The following is a 24,936-nucleotide window of genomic DNA, read 5'->3' as shown; positions in this document are numbered from 1 at the left end:
TTTTTAAAAATTGAGGAAATGGAGGCTCCAAAAGATTGAATGATAAGCCAAGGCTTAGTTCCAGCTTTTAAACTCTAAACCATGTGTGTTTCTGCTGCAATACTCACATCTTAAGCCCATATTTAAACATATATCCACATACCTTTAGACTTACCTTGAATTTCATTTGTTTAGCATATATTTGAGTGCCTTTTTGGACCAGACGCTGTGATGTGTTCATGGGATACTTGAAGTAAAGTTAAATAAAAATGAAATTTATCATCTCTGTCCCCAGGACATTTAAGAATCTAGCCAGACAAAACATAAAACATTATAACTGTTATTTATAATAGTATAATAGTATAGCTGTGATTACAATAGTATACCTCATTTTCTGACATCAGTAGGGAATGAAAAGGTTCTACCTACAGACTTTCAGGTCAGTGGAAAACAAAAAACTTCTTTGAAATGTTAACTATTCGTATTGAATGACTTTTATGTAATTACATATTACATAATTCCCAGCCTGTTTAGATGGAAGATCTCATGTGTACTTCAACCTTTAAAAAATGACTGTAGGTTCTTGTGAACAATGACGGTTTTATCTTGAGTAATTGAGGAAGGTTTTCAGGGATGACAGAGGCGCTGAAGCCTGGCCGTTTTCCCTTCCCACCGAAGATCAGAGACTGCTGTGATGTTTCTTTTAGTTCTTTGGCTTCTCTTTATGTTTTTCATCTCACCTTTCTTTTTTCAGGCTGTTAGCTGTCTCTTCCTATCAGTGTTAATGGATCTCACTCACCCTTCAATGCAAGCCATCTGTCCTCAGTTTTTAACTTTAGCAAGGGGTTGGAAACCAGATAATGAAGCTTGGTAGAATTACAAATGAATTAAGAATAAAGAAAGAGTGATTAAACCTGATGGACTTCCCTAGGAGTAATCATGATCTTTAATATATGATACGGAATATCCATTGTGCCTCAAAAACTCTTTTGTTTTCTTTAGGGTTGACCAGGACATAGAATTGTATAATCTAACATACCACCTCAGGTAGAAATTTCCTTTAGCATCTCTGCCAAGTATTCATCCAGCTTTCAATAAGAGAGAACACCTTCTCTTGAAAGATGACTTCTTTTCTCATTCCCAGCTCTGTTGTGTGTGGTTGATGCTGCTCGAAAATTGAACCCCAAGTTAATGTTGTTTGTTGAATAGATTTTTTTTTTTTTTTTTTTTTTTTGAGATGGAGTCTCACTCTGTCGCCCAGGGCTGGAGTGCAGTGGTGTGATCTTGGCTCACTGCAATCTCTGCCTCCCAGGTTCAAGTTATTCTCCTGCCTCAGCCTCCCGAGTAGCTGGGACTACAGGCACGTGCCACCAAGCCTGGCTAATTTTTTGTATTTTTAGTAGAGATGGGGTTTCACTGTGTTAGCCAGGTTGGTCTCGATCTCCTGACCTCGTTATCCGCCCAGCTCCGCCTCCCAAAGTGCTGGGACTACAGGCATGAGCCACTGCACCCAGCCGAGTAGATTTTTATTTTTAATTTCCTTTCCTGGTTTTCCCTCTTTTTTTTAAATTATACTTTTAAGTTCTAGGGTACATGTGCACAACGTGCAGGTTTGTTACGTATATATACATGTGCCGTGTTGGTTTGCCATACCCATTAACTCATCATTCCTAATGCTACCCCTCCCACATCCCCCCACCCCATGACAGGCCCCAGTGTGTGATGTTCCCCGCCCTGTGTCCGAGGGTTCTCATTGTTCAATTCCCACCTATGAGTGAGAACATGCAGTGTTTGGTTTTGCTCAGAATGATGGTTTCCAGCTTCATCCATGTCGCTACGAAGGACATGAACTCATCCTTTTTCATGGCTGCATAGTATTCCATGGTGTATATGTGCCACATTTTCTTAATCCAGTCTATCATTAGTGGACATTCGGGTCGGTTCCAAGTCTTTGCTATTGTGAATAGTGCCGCATTAAACATATGTGCGCATGTGTCTTTATAGTAGAATGATTTATAATCCTTTGGGTATATACCCAGTAATGGATTGCTGGGTCAAATGGTATTTCTATTTCTAGATCCTTGAGTAATCGCCACACTGTCTTCCAGAATGGTTGAACTAGTTTACATTTCCACCAACAGTGTAAAAGCATTCCTATTTCTCCACATCCTCTCCAGCACCTGTTGTTTGCTGACTTTTTAATGATCACCATTCTAACTGGTGTGAGGTGGTTTTGATTTGCATTTCTTTGATGACCAGAGATGATGAGCATTTTTTCATGTGTCTGTTCAACTGAGTAGATTTTTAAAAAGCTGCTTTGCTTCTGTGGTTTGTTGGCACCATAACAGGAGATTCGGTATAATAAGCAATAATAACAGCAGAATTGATTGACCACCACTCTGAGCCAGGCTCTAAGTGCTTTCCATGGCTTAACTCATTTACCCTTCATTACCACTAGATAATTGACAGAGCTCTTATTAATATCCCCATTTCAAAATGTAAAAACTAGCTAGGCACGGTGGCTTACGCCTGTAATCCTAGCACTTTGAGAGGCCAAGGCGGGCGGATCACTTGAGGTCATCAGGAGTTTGAGACCAGCCTGGCCAATATGTTGAGACCCTGTCTCTACTAAAAATATCAAAAAAATTATCCGTGTGTGGGGGCACATGTGTGTAATCCCAGCTACCTGGGAGGCTGAGGCAGGAGAATCGCTGGAACCTGGGAGACGGGGCTGCAGTGAGCTGAGATCACACCATTGCACTCCAGCCTGGGCGACAGGGCAAGACTTTGTCTCAAAAAATAAAAAATAAATAAAAACTGAGGTTTTGGAGGTAAAAATCATACAGCTAATGATAAGTGGAGGTGAGGTGTAAACATAGGCTGTGTGCTTCCAGAGACTGGCACCAACCACTTTGCTCTACTGCTTTTCTGTGACATTTAGAGACTTAAGAACATATGATTTGGGGATGAGAGAATGAGGTTTGAGTCCCACCTGTTACTAGCTTTCGTTATCGCTATTACCCAGAATACCGATGAACCGGGTAAAAGTACTGCACCTACACGGGCTCCAAAGTCTTTGTTTTTGGAATGCTTAATACTATGTGTGAGGTTTTGGAATGTCATTTTTCTAGTAGTCCGAAGCTATAACTTCTAATATTGGTAGTGAATTTTATATACATGGTAGAAGCATAAAATATGTAATCCTGAGTCTTGTTTAGCTCAAAATATATCTAACAGAAAGGAGTTTTTGTTCCATCCATAAGTAGAAATACTTTTTTTTTTTTTTTTTTTTTTTGAGACAGAATCTCACTCTGTCGTCCAGGTTGAAGTGCAGTGGTGTGATCTGGGCTCACTGCAACCTCCTCCTCCCGGCTTCAAGCAATTCTCCTGCCTCAGCCTCCCCAGTAGCTGGGATTACAGGCACCCACCGCCACGCCCGGCTAATTTTTGTATTTTTAGTAGACACGGGGTTTCCCCGTGTTGCTCAGGCCGTTCGCAAACTCCTGAGCTCAGACAGTCTGCTCACCTCGGCCTCCCAAAGTGCTGGGATTACAGGCGTGAGCCACCGCACCTGGCCTAAGTGGAAACACTTTTATTTCAACTCTGGGAGTTTTCTCCAAGTACAGTTAAGCAGATAATCATATAGCAGTTTGGATTAGACCAAGTGCATATGTTTCTTTGCCCTTAGGATTTCTCTAACGTTTGTGGACTAAAACTTTGGCACATCAGGTTTTTAAACTTTGGAGCCCTCTTTGTGACTCATTGGTGGTCAGGTCATCTCAGTAACAAGAGTAAACAGACTGGCTTGCATTCCTAACCAGACCTCCTTCAGAGAGTAAACCATTTCATGGAGTCTGTATTCACTCTGACATCATGTTTTCCTTTATATTTCAACTAGTGAAACGTGTTCCTGGAGCTTCTGAATATCCTGTCAAAGACTTGAGTACCCCTCCAAATTCTTTGGGAAGTGGAGGAAATGTGGGGCCTGCAACCAGCCCTGCCAGAAGCAGTGACATGTTATATCTGATCGTTGGCTGTGTGCTGGGCGTCATGGTCCTCATTCTGATGGTTTTCATTGCAATGTGCCTGTGGAAGAATCGCCAGCAGAATACCATACAAAGTAAGTCACTCATAAATATTTCCTTCTCTTTTTCTAAAGATGGGTAGACAAATATTGTCAGAATAAATATTGATTTCTAACACTGTTGTATATTAGTGTCATGGTATGAAACACATTAGATACTCTTCATTCAGAGGAGATGACTTTAAAACTGTTCTAGCTGTCAGCCAGAGTAAGTGGAGCATCAAATTAAATTGCCCAGCAGACATAAACACCAAAGCCAAAACTAAGCAGGTCTCCAAGTAAATAGCTGACTTATTGCTGGGAAACTCCAGCTTTGTTGGACCACCAAAGAGGGCGCATATTTGAAGCCTGAGCTCTGGAATTGCTGTAGGAACACCTTTACACTGGTACAGAGCTTGTCAACAGGGAATAGAAAAGCCATGATGGAAAGCAGGTAGTGAAAACTTGTCTAAGTCACTGTCACTGAATGGCACTTCACCGATGAGGATAACGCAGCCCTGTTTCTGTACCTGATGGACTCAAGACTGCTCCAGCATGGCATCCTCTCCCTGGAGTGTGTCTAGGAATACGTGTGCTTGAACATCGATGATGGCCCTGCTTTGAAATAACAGTGAAGTAACCTAGAACCCCCTTTCTCTTTTCTCTTCCTTCAGTTCTCTTCACCTCACTGTCCTACTTTTCCTGTTATCTCAGCTATTATAAAATAGGATAATCAAATCAAGCAGAGAGTTTAGTCTTTGGTGGGAGGAAGTTTTTTGGTTTCCCCTTTGGCTCCAGAATAAGGAAATGAAAGAAAAGTGAGGGAGGACCCCAGCAGGCACTTCCAGTGGCTGTTAGCCAGTTCTCACGCATGCTCCCCTTTTAGTTACCAGTTCTGGGGGAAGAAAGTACTCTGTATTGAATGGTGCCTTCCAAGAGATAGGGGGAGAGATGGTGGCTGTATCAGGCTGAAAGGGATGGTGATCGTTTGATTTTCTCAGTGGTTTTAATGCCATCGCCTTTAATTGTGTGAGTGCGTGTTGAATCATGAAAAGAGAAGTATTAATCTGAAAGGGATGGTGATCATTTGATTTTCTAAATGGTTTTAATGCCATTGCCTTTAATTGTGTGAGTGCGTGTTGAATCATTAAAAGAGAACATTAATCTGGTCGTCCCAGCCATATTAATCAGATTAAAGTCATCCTACTTTGTGACCTGATAATGTTTAAAAATGGAAAATTCTCATGGTGGTGTTCATTCAGTCATTTGTTCAAAAGATAATCATTGTCTTCTGTATACCAGGCACTGTTCTGGACAGTGGAGATGTAATGGTAAATAAAATAAACACCACCTCTGCCCTCTCAAAGTGTGTAGTTTAATGAGACCACAAGCAGGTGTACTGAGACTACACACCTGGGCGAGAGCACACAGTAATGCAGGCAGCTAAGGAAAGGAGGGACACCTAATCCAGCCTTGGCAAGCTCTCCTACCTTCGAAGAATTTATCCAGACTCCAACAATAAATCCTGTACAGTTTGGACACTCTAGTTTCTAAGAGATACTTTACTTTTTCTAAATATATCTGGTAGATGTGCCTCTGGAAATCAGTTTTGAGGCAGTCATTTGTATGCTTTTAATAGAAGAAAATAGAAGGCTGGGCGGAGTGGCTCACGCCTGTAATCATAGCACTTTGGGAGGCCGAGGTGGGCGGATCACGAGGTCAGGAGATCGAAACCAACCTGGCTAGCACGGTGAAACCCTGTCTCTACTAAAAATACAAAGAATTAGCCGGATGTGGTGGCACGCACAAGCTACTTGGGAGGTTGAAGCAGGAGAATTTCTTGAACCCGGGAGGCACAGGTTGCAGTGAGCCAAGATCGCGCCATTGCACTCCAGCCTGGGCAACAAGAGCGAAACTCCATCTCAAAAAAAAAAAAAAGAAAAGAAAAGAAAAGAAAATAGAATCACTTTTTGCCTTTGGTACTCCACACCTTCCAAATTGGCTGTAATGACTAAGGAGCTATATGAATGATCAGTGACTGTATATACAACTCCATCCTATTACTTAACAGAGTTGTTTATTGCTACTTGAAATACCCCACCTAAAGCTAGTCTTTTGTTGTCATTTTATGCAGTTTTTTTCAGCACTTAGAAGTATAATATATAGGAGTTTAAGCACTTTTTCCTAGTATTGCCAGTACTCTGATAGTTTCAGCTTGCCCAATATATTCATTCTCTTTTGAGTAATTTTTCCCTAGGTGATTTTTCTTCCCGTTAACAGAATCATAATTAACTCAGAGTTCACAGCTATCTCTACACTCTATGGAAAATAATAGCAGTAACTTTATTAAAGCATGTCTTACAAGTAGGCTTTAAGTGAACATTTTAAAAATGTTTTTATTTTAGTCTATTTGTAGTTTCGTAGGGATTTTATCTGTAAGACCTTCTCAGCAAGAAGATTGTCCTTTTTAGTGTCTTACTGTGTGTGTGTGCGTGTGTGTGTGCGTGTGTGCGTGCGTGCGTGTGTGCATGTGTGCGTGCGTGTGTGCATGTGTGTGTGCGTGTGTGTGCGTGCGTGCGTGTGCGCGTGTGCGTGCGTGCGTGTGCGCGTGTGCGTGTGCGTGCGTGTGTGTGCGTGCGTATGCGTGCGTGTGTGCGCGTGTGTGTGTGTCTTTTTTGTTCTCTTTTAACAGAATATGACCCACCAGGGTATCTCTACCAAGGATCAGATATGAATGGGCAGATGGTGGACTACACCACTCTCTCAGGAGCAAGTCAGATAAATGGAAATGTTCATGGAGGCTTCCTAACCAATGGCGGTCTCAGCAGTGGCTATTCCCACCTTCACCATAAGGTCCCCAACGGAGTCAATGGAATTGTGAATGGGAGCCTAAATGGAGGGCTTTACTCCGGGCACAGCAACTCTCTAACGAGGACACACGTGGATTTTGAACATCCTCATCATCTAGTGAATGTAAGAGACCTAACTATAAATAAAAGCCCCTCTGTCCCTCAGGGTGCCAAGTACCAGAACAGGGACAGCATGCTTGGCTTTGTTCAGTATAGAAACCTCACAAGTTTCCTCGAATGGAAACAGCGTGGATCACTGGCAGCCCTTTGATCCAGAGTAGTCTTTGTAAGTTGTTTTCTATTGCCAGGTAATAGTTATGTTCATCAGTTTAGTTTCATTTTAAAATTATTTAACACTGAAAGTGGAATACCAGCAATGAACAGACTGGAAGTTGTTCTTTAGATGAAATGGAAATACCAAATACTTTAAATCTGATTTATCGAGAGCAGGGTCTTGAAAATGCAAATGCCGAAGAGTCAGGCAGATCAGGAAATTGTGGGAGTGAGATGGTAGCACTGGAGGCGATGGCCACCTGGAGAGCACAGACAGTGTCTTCAGGAAGCAGCCGTGGTTTGACACTTACAGTCGTCATGGGCTGAGGGCGCAGTGTTGCCAAATTTTCTGATTTTTCAGAACCTCTGTAAATCCAAGTGAAATTGACAGATTTTTACATGCTGGCACCTAATTCAAATTTTTGAAAACATACGTAGGCCATGCCAAACATCTCTGCAGGCCACCGGGTTGTGACTTCTGACCTTTCATGGGCTTCTTTTGTTTGTTTTGCCCGATATGTTTTGTTGTTGTGGCTGGTAAGCTTTTTACATTTTACAATGTTAGTATTCTTTAGCCACACAAAGAGTGATAAACCCTTAAGACAACCTTATTTCAGAGATAACTAGTTGATAGCGTTTAATTTTCGAAATGGGAGTAGAGTGACTAGCATATTTTAGACTTACGTGGGGTTCTCTGCACTAGAAAGTTTGATTTATGACATTGTTTGGATGCACATCTGTATTACTTTTGATCAAATAGATAATTTGTTTAATTGGTGGAATTAAGCATTCAGTTTTTGTCATTGTTCTGATTACAGATAAATTTACCATGACCCACAATGTGCTACAACTTGAAGAAGCATAGAGGATTTTTCCCCCCATCTTCAGTTTATTAAAGATTTGTTAAAATCCATTTGGAGAACAAAACTAATATATACTCATATTTTAAAGCTAGAAATTGAATAGCTTTTATGTGACCTAGCTTTTGTATGTTGTGGAAGAAATATTAATTTGCTTTGATGCATCTCATTGCTAAAAGAGAATCATGATTTCACTATTTTGTGTGGAAAGACACAGCATGTATTCAGACTTTCTAAACTTTTTTGGTCACCATTCCTAGTCCAAACTACTACCATTGTCCGAGAAAACTGAAGGAGAGAGCATTAACGTTTGAATAGCACACACTGTTTCCATAAGAAGAAAACATAAGGCCCATGTTTGCTTTAGTGTTTGAACACGGAACCTTGGGTTTTTTGAACAATGAATTTCTATTTAAATAATAGGTGCCCCATTTGGTGTACAATGTCAGAAGTTATCTGTAATTCTAAACTATTCGTTTTCTTACTTTTCTGGGTGGGGGAAATAGAGAAATTTTAACAGTGTTAGTGACCCTAAAAATCATTGCACTAACTTCAACGTGTTGAGGGATTCAGAGAATCCCTAAGTTACAACGTTACCCTGCAGGTTGTGAACTTCATTTTCTGAGCCTTTCAGGTTTTCCCTCAGATGGAATATAGTGTAGGAGAGTTCTTTCTCTCGATATGTTCTTAATAATTCCTGTTGCTGGTTGGATCAGAAACACTGAAGGAAATTTTCAGCACTTTTGGTTTGCTTAGATTCTGGCTGCTGTTATGAAATGAATGGAAATGGAAAGTATTCTAGGAAAAACAATTGCGTGAACTTTTCCTAACCTTGAAGGCCTGCTTTGGGTTTGGGTGCAGTGTGACAGCCTCTCCCACCTTTTATCAAATTCAGTTCTGCTGTTTTTCTTCTGAAAGCAGAATTCTGCCCCTGACTATCAGGCTAGTTTAATTTTTAACTTCATTTTTGAAGAAACTTGCTGTCTGTCAAGTGAACATTTTACAATGAGGTATGTGTTAATCTGGGCATTTTTCTTAATTGCTGGGCAGTTTCCGCCAAAAGCAACATCCAAATATTAACACACCCCCTCCAAGTCATTGCTGGCTGAAGATCTACTCCATCTGGAAAAATATAGCATGCTTTAAAACTTAGCGTTGTCAAGTGAACAGACCTAATCGAAATAATTACAGGAAAATGAAGATGAGTTTATCATGTGACATCATCTACACAGGTTTTACACCCTGTTTCTCCAACTGGCATCACATGAAATTCTTCCCTGACTGCCAAGAAAGGGAAAATGAATGGAGGCTGTAACGTATAACGTATTTTGAGCCCACAAGATTTGAAGGGAAGTGACTAAACTTTTCCCTTCATTTATTTACCTTTGTCTAGTACAGAAATACATAGGAAAACATGGCAGTGAAGTTTTTGGAATACAGTTTAGTCTAGTGCAGAACTCTCATTCACTCCTTTGTGAATATGGGTCAGTGCTATTCACAATGACGTTGCTCTGGGAGTTGGTTAGAATATACTGTGTGCCCATTTATGGTTGACATGGCTCATGTGTATTTGTGATTATTTGGCTACTGGTCTGTGAGTACCTTCAGCATTCCTTCTTCTTTTCTTTTTCTCTGACACTCCTTCCTGTCCAGGGTGGTGGAATGTACACGGCCGTGCCTCAGATTGACCCTCTGGAGTGTGTTAACTGCCGAAATTGTCGAAACAACAATAGGTATGTTAATAATGTGTCTGCACAAGCTGTTGTGAATAAGGCATATGCATCCTTTTATTTTTCCCTTCAGCAAAGAAAGTTCTTGGAATTTTACCTAGGATATCAAGTTCAGGATTTGCAATCTTAAGTTTAAAGCTGTTACTAATTTTTTGCCTCTGCTTTCCAATTTTTGTCTTTTTGTGCCTCTGTTTCTTCAGCTATATAGAAACAATCTTAAAGGCTCTATTTGTCACTGAAATATTATTATAAGGCTTAATGTTTTTGAAATTTTTAAATTAGAGTCATCCTCTGTTATAAAGACTTTATCTTTTCTCACCTTTTATTTTCTACTCTATGTTATGGGATGTTATGAGGATGAATGACAGTGTGTCTGAGTGTTGGGGGGAGGCGGGAACCCTCTGTATATAGTAATTTTTTTCATAGTAATGTTACTGAAATTTTCCTACCAGATTATCCAGTGTTTTTTTTAATTCTTAAAATCTTAAGAAAATTAAGCAGCAAACCCTTGCTTTGAATTTTGTGTTTTAATTTTAAAAGTGATATGTACTCACAATATTTCAAACAAGATAGAAATATGGAGAGCAATGTGCATTTAACACATAGGATACTCGGCACACTTTCCTACGACCTCTCTCTAGAGTAATCCCAAGGATTACCAAGCTTTTTGTTGTATTAAAGTTGTTTCAGAAATCTTAGTTCTTTCTTTTACATAATGATGTTATTGAATTACATGGTGTCAAAAATCCTTCCTTCTCAGTCCTAAAACTCTACAACCAAAAAGATTATGTCATAGTTAGTTCATAAAATAACTGGAGTATGGGTTGGAGTTTAGATATTTTATTATTGAAGTGATGTTTGACCTATATATTTAAAATGGAATTAACAGGTTAAGAGTTGTCTCTGGGAGTTATTGAAACCAGAACTTGAAGAAGGATCAGGCCAACCATCAAATTAAAAATACATTGTTTCAGCCTGTGTTTTGAGAGTTGCAGAACAAAAGCAACAGAGCTTCTTGGAGATTGTTTGTTATCATTTACTTAACCTATTTCAGGGTGTCTATAAAAGAGCCATCTGCTTATTTTATGTACTAAGGTTTGCTTGTTACGTATTTAAATTCTATATGACCCTGGTTTTGAAAATGTTCATAACATTGAAACCACATTTTTGTCTTGAGCTTTTCATGGACTTTACCATAGTTTGTTAGGCAACATGCTAAAGACCTGGTAAAGATGGTTCATGTAGCTGGCGAGTAATCAGATGGATTTAGTTACAAGTCGTCTTGCTTAAAAATTTAACGTGTTTTCCTTTGTGGTTCTTGGTCATCAGCAGATCTTGGTTCTCCTGGACAATACAATGGTATAACGACAGGATCTCTGGTCTAAGAATAAGTAGACCTGGGCTGTGACATAGCTTAAACCTGTGATCTTGCGAAAGTAACGTAATGTTTCTGAAGCTATTTCCTTAACTAAAAAGGGGGAAATTGTCCTAGGTAATATAAGATTGCTCCCAACATAATCTGATGGTAGTATCTGGCAAGTTCCTGCCAATCATGTCTTTTTGATGAAGTATCATCTTAATATCAAGAATACATCCCATTTCCTTTGAAGGACTTATATGACCTCTGCCATTTAAATGACCTTGGCTTTGTGGCTATTTGTATGTGTAGTGTGTGTGTGTGTTTGTGTGTGTGTGCATGTGTGCGTATGTAGTATTTTAGTATTTTCAAGTTTTTATTATGCAGTTTTTTTTTCCTTTAAGACAATGGACAATTGTATTTCTATTAATTTTCAAGTTAATGACTTACTACATTTCATGTGTATGGGTTTTACTGTTATCTGGGAATTTAGGTGAATTCTCTTCAGCTTGGAACACCAGATTCTTTTTCTTCCTGGTTTCAATTTTCTTCCTCATGAGAATCTACCTGTTTAGTGCAAGTCTTTACTTGCCTGCATTGCCTTCAAGGTTAGCCAGTGTCTCACCTGGCTCCCAGGAGCAACCGTATGATTTTGACACTCAATAATTGGACAGATAAGTATCAATAAGTACCTATCTTCAGCTCTAGAAAATTTGAATTATTAAATTTAAAGATTTTAAGTCTTTTCACTTTGGAATTGAGAACAGGTATCTCCTCTTAAGATCTTACAAATGACAAAATTTGTAAAAAGCTGTGAATGCCGAAAGGTAGATGATACGTGGTTTACTCTCAAAATATAGAAAATGATAGTCAATTTATGCTTTTAGAATATCGACATTGTTACTATGAATGAGTTTGCATTTCTGAATGTCAGCTGAAATAGTGTAAACATAAAAAGAAGCATGATTTCAGTTAAGTTATATGAGGGCTATCAAGTGGGCCTCATATGGTTTTTGGCTGTTCAGTCAAACAAAACAAAACAAGCATTTACTGAGCACTACCCAGGCTCTGGACTAGGTTCTGAGGTGTTTCCCCGTAGAAGGAATGTAAGAACAGTCATGGACATAGAAAGGACAATGTTTACATAAGAATGAATAGGCGACTTCAGTGGTTCTCAAACTTTAGCGTGCATCACTTGAAACACTTAATAAAAACGCACATTACTAGGCTCTACTCCTACTCCTATTCTTAGACCAGAGTTTCCCATTCAGCAGGTCTAGGGTGGGGCCTGAGAATTTGCATTTCTAATGAGTGCGCAGATGGTACTGATGCCCATGGTCCTGGGACCATGCTTTGAGAACCGCTGGAATAATTTGACCGGCTGTGAAGTGCAACTAGAGAATAGTAGGATATTGAAATTGGACAACTGGACTGAGTTTATATAGTGGATAACCCTGAACGTCAAGGTTTAGTAGTTTATTTAATAAACAAGTCCTATTAAATACTATTACTTAATAATAGTCCTATTAAATATTATTTATTAAATAAGCAAGTTTATTTAATAAACAAGGCCCTTTATTGAGTGCCTGTCATGTACTAGGTACTGGCCTAGGCCCTGCCTTCAGAGAGTCCATAGTCTAACAATAGTGATTCTCAGACAGAGGTAGGGATATAGTGAGTAGAGTTTGAAGAAGCACGTTGAGTTTTATAATTTTATATTTAAAGAATAGAAAAAAATCTCTATGTCTGTAATGTCTATGTATACAAGGGTATGCAATTTTTATATTAATCAAAAGGGGATATGCGTTAAATGTTGAGAAACACTGGGGTAGCAGCATCATAATTGTTGCAAAGCTTGTTGAGAACAGGAATGATCTGTTCAGAGATATGCTCAGGCGGGATGAAAGATGGCGGTGCACAGGAGGGAAGGGAGGGAGGGGATCAGTGAGACATGGGGAATGGGGATGAAGAGGAAGGGATGAGTGAGACTGCAGACATGGAGTCTTCAGGACTTGGCCATTGACTGATAGGGATCCAGAAAAACAGAAGATTCCAGATGCGTAAGAAGTTTCAAACATGGATGATCTGGGTGGTAGTCATAGTAATAAGAAACTTAATAAAATGATACATCATGAAAAGGTGATAAATTTGGTTTTAGAGTTGAAGTGTGAGTTGATATCTTAAGGAGAAAGATGAAAATGCTGTTCTTGGGTTCAGGGGGTAGAATGGAACTGTGATACAGATTTAGGACCATTTTAAGTTCTATCCAAGTAATAGAACTTAAAAACAGATGAGACACCAAAGGAGACAATATCCTTGGCAGATTGATTATTTTTATATATTTAATTATTTGATGCATTTATTTGCTTTTATTTCTTATGTATTTAAAGTGATTAGACATTCTTTTTATAAGACATCATATCTTTTGTTATTTTTTCTTACTGCCTTAATACATCTTCAGAGAATAACAGAGATGGGAAAAGGAGAATGATAAAATAAGGAGAGTAAAAAAGAAAAAGAGAATTCCCTCCCTCCCTCCCTCCCTCCCTCCCTCCCTCCCTCCCTCCCTTCCTCCCTTCCTCCCTCCCTCCCTCCCTTCCTCCCTTCCTCCCTTCCTTCATTCCTTCCTCCCTTCCTCCCTCCCTCCCTCCCTCCCTCCCTCCCTTCCTTCCTTCCTTCCTTCCTTCCTTCCTTCCTTCCTTCCTTCCTACCTACCTACCTACCTACAAATGTTTGCTGCAGGTCTGTAGTGAGCCAAGCACCAAACTACGTACTGGGGATATGGCAGTGAGCATAACAGGCATTGCTCCTGCCTGCGTGGAGCTTAGAGTTTAATAGGGGAGACATATCTTTTAAGAAAATGACATAAATCGGCTGGGTGCAGTGGCTCACGCCTGTAATCCCAGCACTTTGGGAGGCTATGGCGGGTGGATCACCTGAGATCAGGAGTTTGAGACCAACCTGGCCAATGTGGTGAAACCCCATCTCTACTAAAAATACAAAAATTAGCTGGGCATGGTGGCAAGTGTCTGTAATCCCAGCTACATGGGAGGATGAAGCAGGAGAATCACTTGAACCCAGGAGGCGGAGGTTGCAGTGAGCCAAGATCACGCCACTGCCCTCCAGGCTGGGCGACAAGAGCAAAACTCTGTCTTAAAAGAAAAAAAAAATGACATAAATAATAAAAATGAATATGTAATTAAATCTGGGTGCTTTAAAGGAAGAGTAAAGAATGTGGGAGAGAGGAAAGCCCTCTGTAAGCAAGTGGCATTTTGCTCAGCTCTGAAGATTTATAAAATTAGGTCTAAGGGAAGGAAATAGGTTTAGAGCTTTCCAGGCAAAGGGGACCATTTATACACAATCTCTAAAACAGAATGCCTGAATCCTCAAAGAACTTAAAGAAGGTCAACATAGCAGAAACCTAGTAAGTGGAGGAGTCAGAATTAAAAGGTGAGTGAAATCAGATCACACAGAGCCATGGCACATCTGTGGATGGTTTTAAGCAGGAATTCGTTTTTGTTTTCTGAGACGGAGTCTCACTCTGTTGCCCAGGCTGGAGTGCAGTGGCACAATCTTGGCTCACTGCAACCTCCACCTCCTGGGTTCAAGCAATTCTCTGCCTCAGCCTCCCAAGTAGCTGGGATTACAGGTGCCCGCCACCACACCCGGCTAATTTTTTGTATTTTTAGTAGAGACGGGGTTTCACCATGTCAGTCAGGCTGATCTTGAACTCCTAACCTCATGATCCACCCGTCTTGGCCTCCCAAAGTGCTGGGATTACAGGCATGAGCCACCATGCCCAACTGAATTCGGGTTTTTAAAGAACACTCTGGATGCAGTTTGGAGACTAAATTGGATGGGGCAGGAGAGGATACCTGGAGACCAGTTAGATGGCAGTTGCAGTAGTCCAGATGAGAAACAGTAGACTAGCATAGTTGTAGGGAGAGAAAGAGAAGAGTTTTGAGAGAATTAGGATTTAGAAAGAGATGAGTCTGAATGAGTCTGAGGGATTAAAAAAAAAAAAAAAAAGACCAAGTAATTGGTTGAAGAGGCTAGTGGAGGAAGCAGTTGAAGATGATGTCTAGGTGTCTGGGCGCAGTCACTGAGGCAGAAAACACTGCAGGAGATGAAGAGGAGCTGCTACCCCACAGTATACTTCTGGGGAGTTGTCCTCTGAGATCTGGTGGTGCCTCTGCAATTCGCCTTCTTTATTCCACGGATACTGAGAACTGGAGAAGTCTTCCGTGGGGCCTTTTCTGTATGGACTCTTACCTGCCCTGTGCCCTGCCACTCCAGGTTCTTTTTTCTCTGCCTTCTCAGCTGTAAACTTAAGCATATTTCTTGGAGTGAGCTTTTAAGAAACATTGCCAACCCTTGACCCCTTTTATCACCCATCTATTTTAGTAATAACCATCTGGAGGGAAAACGTTGCCTCTATTATGTAAATGAGAGTATGATGTGAAAAGTTGAGAGCAGGTGAGGGGAAGGTGCACCGTATAGATCTGTGGGGAAGTTTTAGTTGATTCTGGGGCTCTTGTGACATGCTGTAAATGACAGCTTGCCTCACTGGGTTCCATGACCTTGAATCCTTTTTAATTTCTTTTGATTTTCTTTTGTTTTTTTTGAGACAGAGTCTCACTCCAGTACCCAGGCTGGAGTGCAGTGGTGTAGTCTTGGCTCACTGCAACGCCGCTTCCTGGGTTCAAGCGATTCTCATGCCTCAGCCTCCTTAGTAGCTGGAATTAACAGGCGTGTGCCACCATGGCTGGCTAATTTTTTTGTATTTTTAGTAGAGACGGAGTTTTGCCATGTTGGCTAGGCTGGTCTCGCACTCCTGGCCTCATGTGATCTGCCCGCCTCGGCCTCCCAATGTTCTGAGATTACAGGCGCGAGCTACTGCGCCTGACCCCTTTGCAGTTTTTAAGAGTAATATGTAAAGCTCACTATGAACGCCTAGAAAGAAGCATATTTAAGGCAGCTTTGCAGAGAGCCAGTTCCTTACACCAGAGACCTAATCAAGAAATCCTTGTGCCATTTGGGCATTTCAAGAGTTAAATGGATTTTAATCAAAAAACATCAAAAGCTTTCTACCCTTCTCTTCTCTTCTCCTGAATTCAAAAGGCAGTAATGCAGTTCTGGATATGTAATTAAATGTGGCTTATTAGTTGCTTGGCTAGTTTAATGGAAAGGGATTGACATTAAATCTGGTCTTTTTTAGCATCAGCCTTGATAATTTGTAAGAGAGTGTAGAGAGGACACTGATGAAATTCACAGATGAACGAACTGAGAGATCCCATCAGGAAGGAATGAGAAATTAAGTTGAAGGGTCGTAGAGAGACTGGAGATGGACAGGAAGTCTCCCAGCGAAAATCACTTGGAAAAATTATATAATTCATCTGGGAAAAAAAGTACAAGTTACATGGCTGATAGTCAAGAGAAGTAGTAAAACTACTGGGAACAGTGCTTTAGAGAACAAAGATACTACAAATGACTTCAGAGTTTTGTATAATGACAACCTCAAAAGTCTGTGTGTTGGATTTGGGAATGCTCTTTCACCAACTTGAAACCTTTCATGGATGTCAGATGTCCTCCGATGACAACAACATGTAGAGATGAATACGAGAATATTAATAATAATTATTACTAATGTATTTATTTATTTATTTATTTATTTTGAGACGGAGTCTCGCTGTGTCGCCCAGGCTGGAGTGCAGTGGTGCGATCTCGGCTCACTGCAAGCTCCATCTCCCAGGTTCACGCCATTCTCCTGCCTCAGCCTCCTGAGTTGCTGGGACTACAAGTGCCCGCCACCACGCCCAGCTAATTTTTTATATTTTTAGTAGAGATGGGGTTTCACTGTGTTAGCCAGGATGGTCTCGATCTCCTGACCTCGTGATCCGCCTGCCTTGGCCCCCCAAAGTACTGGGATTACAGGCGTGAGCCACTGGAGAACATTAATTATCATAGTAGTACTTTCAGGCCTAAGGTTTGATCTACCCAGTTGGTTTGCTAAGTATTAAAACAACAAGTTGTCCAGTTCACCTGAGCTTTTTCTTCCAGCAGAAAACAGGCATTCAGCTTCTCTTCCATCTGTGGTAATCTCCCTATTTCCCTAAGAAATTCAGAGTGCTGTGTTGAATTTTAAAAATTGATCAGTGCTTTCCTTTTGGGGAAGTTTTATATCTCCCCAAGTCTGTCTCGTATTTCTAAGATGGAGACCTAGGGCCTGTTGTCAGGGAGTCCAGCTTTTTGTCTTTCTTTATAAGCTCGTGTGTGTCCGTCAACTTGCCATGTTCAGGAATGTACTCGGTCATTTGTTGTCACTCAACATTTACTGTCATGTTTTATGTGACAGCTGCTGATAGATTAATTCCCAAAAGGAAACTCCCACTCTAATGCTGCGGTCATTGCAGCATCCAACAGAGCAGATATCGAGAAGGGAAGACGGCCGTGGCCCTGGAGCGGTGCCATCAGGGTTCTTTAGGTAGTAACTGATAAGCTCTCGAAAATAAGAGCTGGGTCAGCAAAATGACACAGTGACAAGTGGAAACAGCAGAGGTGAGTGGAATTTTAACATAAACTACCGGCCGGGTGCGGTGGCTCACGTCTGTAATCCCAGCACTTTGGGAGACTGAAGCAGGCAGATCACAAGGTCAGAAGTTCGAGACCAGCCTGACCACCATGGTGAAACCCCATCTCTACTAAAAATACAAAAATCAGCCAGGCGTGGTGGCACGCGCCTGTAATCTCAGCTACTCTGGAGCCTGAGGCAGGAGAATTGCTTGAATCCGGGAGGCAGAGGTTGCGGTGAGTCGAGATCGCGCCACTGCACTCCAGCCTGGCGACAGAGCAAGACTCTGTCTCAAAAAAAAAAAAACAAACATAAACTACCACCAAGATGTAACTATTTCCGAAGTCTCAAGAATATATGCATGAGAACAAGTATCACACATCCAAGAAATTCACGGATAGTTCTTTCCCTCTAGGCATAATCAAAAGAGGAAACTTAATGCAAAAATTATATAGTCATCTAATCAGAGTAATTCTGTACATAATCATGCTTAACAAATATTCAACTGTGTAATCAGAAGTGGAATACTTCGAATACATTCTAGAAAATATTTCAGAGGTGCTGTATAGTTTTACAAGAATATTCTTCCAAGCACAATCCTGCACTACTCTTCCAATCTTCTATTTCCTAGTCTGCTATTCAGAGTGTTGCTTAAAGAATATTTTATTATTTTTTGTGATACCACAATAGAGTCATTTTCCTATCTTTCAGATTGGTCAGACAGGCCTTTCCTGTGTTACTGAAAGGTATCTTAGTAAACTAACAGGTCCCAGACCACCTGAGGTTTTACAAAACAGCTTAGATTTTTGTATGTAGCAAGATGCATAGAGCTACATTTACTCAATGTTTTTAAACTTAAGATTAAACAAAGTAGTTTCATTGAGCTAGAGAAAACTCAGTAAAAACTTTTATTCCACCTTAAGCCAGTAATAACTGCATTTGAAAGACCATTTGAGAAGCCTAAGATAGTGAAGTTACAAACTATTTGCATTATATAAACTGTAAAATGTGCATTGTGAGAGCATTTTATTGAATGTCATATGTTTGCAGACATTTGTCCTGTTTTCTTATTTACTACCTTAGATTTGTCTCTTAAGTTTACATATGTACAGATATTTTTGTGATCATCTAATTGCTTTGGAAATTTTAACTAAAGCATTATTAGTAAAATATTTGCTTTCACGGGCCAGGCGTGGTGGCTCATGCCTGCAATCCCAGCACTTTGGGAGACTAAGGTGGGCGGATCACCTGAGGTCGGGAGTTGAAGACCAGCCTGACCAACATGGAGAAACCCTGTCTCTACTAAAAATACAAAATTAGCTGGGCGTGGTGGCGCGTGCCTGTAATCCCAGCTACTCGGGAGGCTGAGGCAGGAGAATCACTTGAACCTGGGAGGCGGAGGTTGCAGTGAGCTGAGATCACGCCATTGCACTCCAGCCTGGGCAATGAGAGCAAAACTTCATCTCAATAATAATAATAATAATAGTTTTCATATATCATATCTGGTTATATTCAGAACAGACTATGTTCCTTTTTAGCAGACGATGTTCTTTATGCCTGTATCTAAACATGTAACCCCTAAGTTAAAGCCATTTTTATGCTGACACATGTAGACATCTGGAATTGAACTAAAAGTAATATAACTGAATCATTTACATTTGGTTAGCTAATTGGTTAATTACTGATGATTATGAGTTAAGATTCAGTGTACTAGAAAATTTTAAATCAATGTGGTTGATGCTGAAATTCAGGTCACAGTTGCTTTACAGATCTAACTCCCAAGTATGTTACCGTCAACACCACTCTAGTGACTGAGGATCATAGTTCAGAATAAAGTAAACACTGCTATGATTTCCTGTTTTACTTATCTGAAAAACAGATGCTAAAGAGTAGGTAATAGGAAATCGTACTTCTCTCTTGCTAAATATCTGTAATTTCTTTAAGAAGTGTGTGTATTTCATACGCCTGTTAGCTCCCAGCACATAAAACCTGTGTCGACACGCTGATAACCACACTTGTGGTTGGCCCTTGCGCCTGTCTCGCCTGCTCCTCCAGGCCTGCCCCATGTGTAAAACTTCACTGTCACTCTGACAGAAGTACTTTACAAACTATTAGTCTGCCTTTAGACTTCATTAAAAAATCTCATTCTGTAACTTGGCTTTAAATTAAAGACAAGAGCAGAAAAAAAGAAATTAAACAGAAGGAAGCAGAAGGCTTTGAGGGCATCTCATTGTCTGGTGAGTCATCATTGTTTTGTTATATCAACATTATGAGTTCATTCAAGTTCAATCTATATAAACAAGTTATTAATTTCTAATATTTTGTAGGGAACTGTCCTAGGTTTTCAAATTCTGGCAAATATGTGTGTGTGCGTTTTTTTTCCTGCATCTTAATTTTACTTCTTTTAAATGAAAACTTTTCTTTCTGATCTGATACTTCTTCATCTTTAAATATAGGTTTTAGCCAGGCGTGGTGGCCCACACCTGTAATTCTAGCACTTTAGGAGGCTGAGGTAGGAGGATTGCCTGAGCCTAGGAGTTCAAGACCAGACTGGGCAACATAATGAGACCCCCTTCTCTACAAAAAAAATTTAAAAATTTTTCAGGAATGGTAGCACGTGCCTGTAGTCTGATTGAGTCTGATGCAATATGGAAGAATATACTGGGACTAGTCTCTACCTAGAATGTGGGAAGTGCCCTATTCTCATAGCCTCAGCTACTCTGGAGGCTGAGGTGGGAGGATCACATGAGCCAGGGAGGTCAACGGTGCAGTGAGCCATGATCGTACCCAGCCTGGACAACAGAGTGAGACCCATAAAGAAAATACAGGTTTCTAGTAGCTTTTTTATTACCTCCAGTTTCTTGCAGAGCAATGCGACATCAAGGCAGAAGATCACTTAGTGTATTTTAGGCCATCACTGTTGAGGGATTTCATTAAGTACCTGACTGTGCTGTGTGTCCTAAGGTATCTGACACTGAGAACTGTCATTGCCTTTGCTCCAGGAGATTGAAGTGTAAGTCAGACAACTTTGAAGCAGACAGATAATAGAAGGACCTTACAGATCACAGAATCAATATTGAACTAGGACAGAAATAACTACTATCATTAAAAAAGCAAAAAGTCTGGTGTTCTAATGTTTATCATTTTTAAAAAACATTTTTGAGGTCCTATTGTGTGTCGTTTTCTATGTGCTTGGTGCTAGCCATTATGACATTAGTTAGAGTTTAATGTGAATTATGACTTTTACCACTTTCCAGACAATACAAATACTTTAGAACACTTTAACTCCATTTCCCCCTCCAGTGTTTTGTGTTGTTTTCTTCATATGTTTGTATTCTAAAAATATTTAAAATCCTCTAAGATATTAACATTACTGCTTTTGCAATCCATATTTATTCAGAATTCCCTGCATTCCTTTTTTTGTTGCTACTCATTCCTTTCTGTATTTCCTTTTTTTTAAATCTGTTGCTAGTCATTTTCCTTCAACTTGAAGAGCTTCCCTTAATATTTCTTACAGTACAAGACTGAAGGTGACAGATTTTCCCAGCTTTTTTGTCTAAGAATATCTTTAATTTGTCTTCCTTTTTGAAGGTTTTTTTCTTTTTTTTTTTAACCTCTAATTGACTTCTAGATTGGCAGTTACTGTCTTTCTGTACTTTAAAGACATTATTCTGTTACTTTATTGCTTCCGTCATTTCTGTTGAAATGAGTTTAGAAAACTCTTAGCTTCTATGTCTCCAATGTGGCTTCTGTTGCATTCTCTCTTTTCCCCCTGCAGGGAGATTCCAGTTAAATATAGAGTTTTTCGCCATACGGTGCCTCCTCTGTTCCTTCAGCTGCTTTCATATTTTCCATCCCTTGTCGTGGGAACTGATGTGCTTCGTGGTCAGCAATCCTCTGTTCGCCTGTGCCCAGCATGCTCTATCCCCATGTCTTGAGTTCTTAAAGTTCGGTTACTTTACTGTTAATTTCAGAATTTCCAAGTGATTATTATTATTAGATTCTAGTTCTCTGTTAAAATTCTTGTCATCTACTTTATTGAATGTATTCATCCAGTTTTTAAAGTCTTTGCTCACTCACTATCTGCATCACTTGTTTTTCTCTTGTTCTTGTCTCCTGATGTGCCCAGTACTTTTTATCGAATTTTTTTTTTTTTTTTTTTTTGAGATGGAGTTTCGTGCTTCTTGCCCAGGCTGGCGTGCAATGGCATGATCTTGGCTCACCACAGCCTCTGCCTCTCGGGTTCAAGCGGTTCTCCTGCCTCAGCCTCCTGAGTAGCTGGGATTACAGGCATGCACCACCACGCCTGGCTAATTTTTTGTATTTTTTAGTAGAGACGCGGTTTCTCCATGTTGGTCAGGCTTGTCTCGAACTCCCGACGTCAGGTGATCCGCCCGCCTCGGCCTCCCAAAGTGACGGGATTACAGGTGTGAGCCACAGTAACCAGGCTTTTTATTGAATTGTACACATCAGATATACAAACTTGCAGAGTTTCTGGAAGATGTTTTCCCCTCTAGAAAGGATTTACTTCTGCCTTTGGCAGGCAGTTGGACAAAGGCCAGATCACTTTAAGTCATTCTGGGATTGACATGATTTGCTCCTGAGTTGCAGTCTTTGTAAAAGCCCTCTCTGCTCTCTTCCTGCTTCACTCTTATTTTTAGGGTGTAGCCCTTCAAGGGTCCCACTTAAAAGCCTAGGGTGTTTACTGGGCCTTTTCTCCTTGGCAGACTCTGAACTCCAATTTTTGTCGTCCCAGTGCCATGAAACAGCCAAAAGCTCTGCTCAGCTTCTTATCTGTCTCTTTCTTCTTGACACCTCCTTGTTTCCTCCTGCACTGAATCGAGCAGATGCCTCCAGAAGAAAAGTGGTGCTGATGCTCAGGGCCACTTGGACCTTTCCTGCAGAATCTCAGCCCCTCGAGTGCTTTGGTAGCCCTCACATGCCTTTAACAGATTTAGGACAAAATTCCTCCATTTTTTTTAGTTGTTCTTAGCAGGAACAATCAGAATTGTTCTGACACAAGCTAATCAGCCATAGCCAGAAGTCAGGAATTTAATTTTTAAGAATTATTTTTGGCCAGGCGTGATGGCTTACGCCTGTAATCCTAGCACTTTGGGAGGCAGAGACGGGTGGATTGCCTGAACTCAGGAGTTTGAGACCAGCCTGGGCAACACGGTGAAACCCCGTCTCTACTAAAATACACACAAAAAATTAGCTGGGTGTGGTGGCATGCACCTATAATCCCAGTGACTTGGGAGGCTGAGGCAGGAGAATTGCTTGAACCCGAAAGGCGGAGGTTGCAGTGAACCGAGATCACTCCATTGCACTCCAGCCTGGGCAACGGAGCGAGACTCCTTCTCAAAAACAAACAAAAAAAGAATTATTTTCAACAAAACGTGGCAGCCATATAGGTTGCCCCGACGAAAGATATTTCTGATCTTTTGATATTAGAGTCCTTCTTCCTCTCTAATTCCATAATTGTTCTCTAATGTAATTTTCCTGATTATGAGATGATTGAGTCTGATGCAATATGGAAGAATACACTGGGACTGGTCTCTGGCTAGAACGTGCAAAGTGCCCTATTCTTGTCAGCCACACATCTATGACTTATCTCAAAGTTAATTGCTCCCAGTGTCTTTTATCTTTTCTTAGATAACACTACATTATATTGATTATATTGTAACCTCTTTTTTTTGGTCTGTCTCCTTTGCTAGACTGGGAGCTGGAACTCTGCTTTACTTACCTTTGAATTTTAGACATCAGATACACAAACTTGCAGAGTTTCTGGAAGATGTTTTCCCCCTCTAGAAAGGATTTACTTCTGCCTTTGGCAGGCAGTTAGACAAAGGCCAGATCACTTTACGTCATTCTGGGATTGACATGGTTTGCTCCTGAGTTGCAGTCTTTGTAAAAGCCCTCTCTGCTCTCTTCCTGCTTCACTCTTCACTCTTTCAGTGCCTACCACGATGTCTGACCTAAGGAAGGTATTTAGCAAATGCTTTCTCAATAAAGGGTTCTTTCAGATAAGGTTAGTTATATAGATGGATAATCATTAAATTCTCAGCAGTAGTAGTTTGAACTCACAAAGGCTTTTCTCCCCGCGACCTTGCCCCACATTTCACCCTGTTTAGTCTGTAGATTCCATGCATTGAATACATTCAGGGGGACTTGAGGGTTCCCTGAGTATTGGGAGACTAAGAACAAAATGCAGGAAAGGAAGACACCGATCACATGGACATTTTTAAGTGGGTTTCAGATTAGTGCTCACCTTCGCCAGCATCCAGAAAATTTTTCTATAAGTTCAGGGTTGAATAAAATAGACAAGAGAGTAAGTTGGGAATGCTGTACTCTTCTGTAGTCATGACACGTCTAGACCAGTGCTCTGATTGTGGCTCCAGTTAACGTCCTTCTGCACCAGAGCTTTCTTCACTATTTATTCAGTGAAGACATGTGTGGAAACACATAGGTTATATCTAAATCAGGCATTTTTTTTTTGCTATAGAATTAAACATTAAAATCAGAGTTGTATTAGAAAATACCATACTCAAATTATTCTGCACAGATGAATACTTGTCACACTTTACTTACCAGGTGACTGGTCTCTGAATTTAATTATCTATATAGTGAGTATATTTCTCTATTTGAAACTATAAAGTTGGAGTTATTTAAATTAAAGATTTGGTTTGCTGACAGATATCTTATTCTCTTTCAGGTTCATATCTGTCTTCGTGCTTAAGATTTGGTATTTCCAGTAACTTGAACGAGTGTAACTGCTAGCAACAGTTGATTAGACTTTTACTGATTTTTCTTTGCCCCAGAAACATATCAGCCCATGTTTAAAGGATGCAAATCCAAATAATTCTTATCTTCATTGCCTAGCATTATCTAGCTCCAGGATACTACTGGTCAGTCCTATGTGTTTCCTACCTAACATGTCCAAATCAAAGCCCAGTGCAATGTCATCTCCAGACTTTTCTTACTCCCAATTTTAGGGGGGAAAAAAAAGTGTCTCTGAGGCTCCAACTTCCAGTAATGGTGAAATAGCTTGATCATCAACAGATAATAATGATAAAATCTGGATAATTTGAAAGTATTGGAGAATAAGCAGAAGCAGGCAGAAACTGAATAAGAGTCTACCCTTGAAATAAAATGTGTGAGATTTATGAGTTTATGGGTTTCTGTCTGAAAGCATTCTCCAATCTTGGGGCAAGGATGCAAGCAGAAGCTATCAGAGAACTGAGTTTGATGCCAACA

The 24,936-nt window shown here is 40.4% G+C and overlaps 1 protein-coding gene across 5 annotated transcripts in view; it reads left to right on the top strand.

Annotated features, from left to right (window-relative positions):
- Positions 1 to 24,936, top strand: part of CDON (cell adhesion associated, oncogene regulated) — a 106,072-nt gene that overhangs the window by 74,910 nt on the left and 6,226 nt on the right. For 3 of the 5 annotated variants that reach the window (XM_019037649.4, XM_055356347.2, XM_063693656.1), the window contains exons 16-18: positions 3,878 to 4,099; positions 6,735 to 7,015; positions 9,678 to 9,757. In XM_019037649.4, coding sequence (XP_018893194.4) covers positions 3,878 to 4,099; positions 6,735 to 7,015; positions 9,678 to 9,757 — 583 coding nt within the window. The remainder of the gene's footprint in view (positions 1 to 3,877; positions 4,100 to 6,734; positions 7,016 to 9,677; positions 9,758 to 24,936) is intronic. The other 2 variants (XM_063693657.1, XM_063693658.1) reach the window with 1 other exon arrangement.

Source organism: Gorilla gorilla, chromosome 9 (genome assembly GCF_029281585.2).
Source record: "Gorilla gorilla gorilla isolate KB3781 chromosome 9, NHGRI_mGorGor1-v2.1_pri, whole genome shotgun sequence".
NCBI lineage: Eukaryota > Metazoa > Chordata > Mammalia > Primates > Hominidae > Gorilla > Gorilla gorilla.
This window is presented reverse-complemented; position numbering and strand designations above follow the sequence as displayed.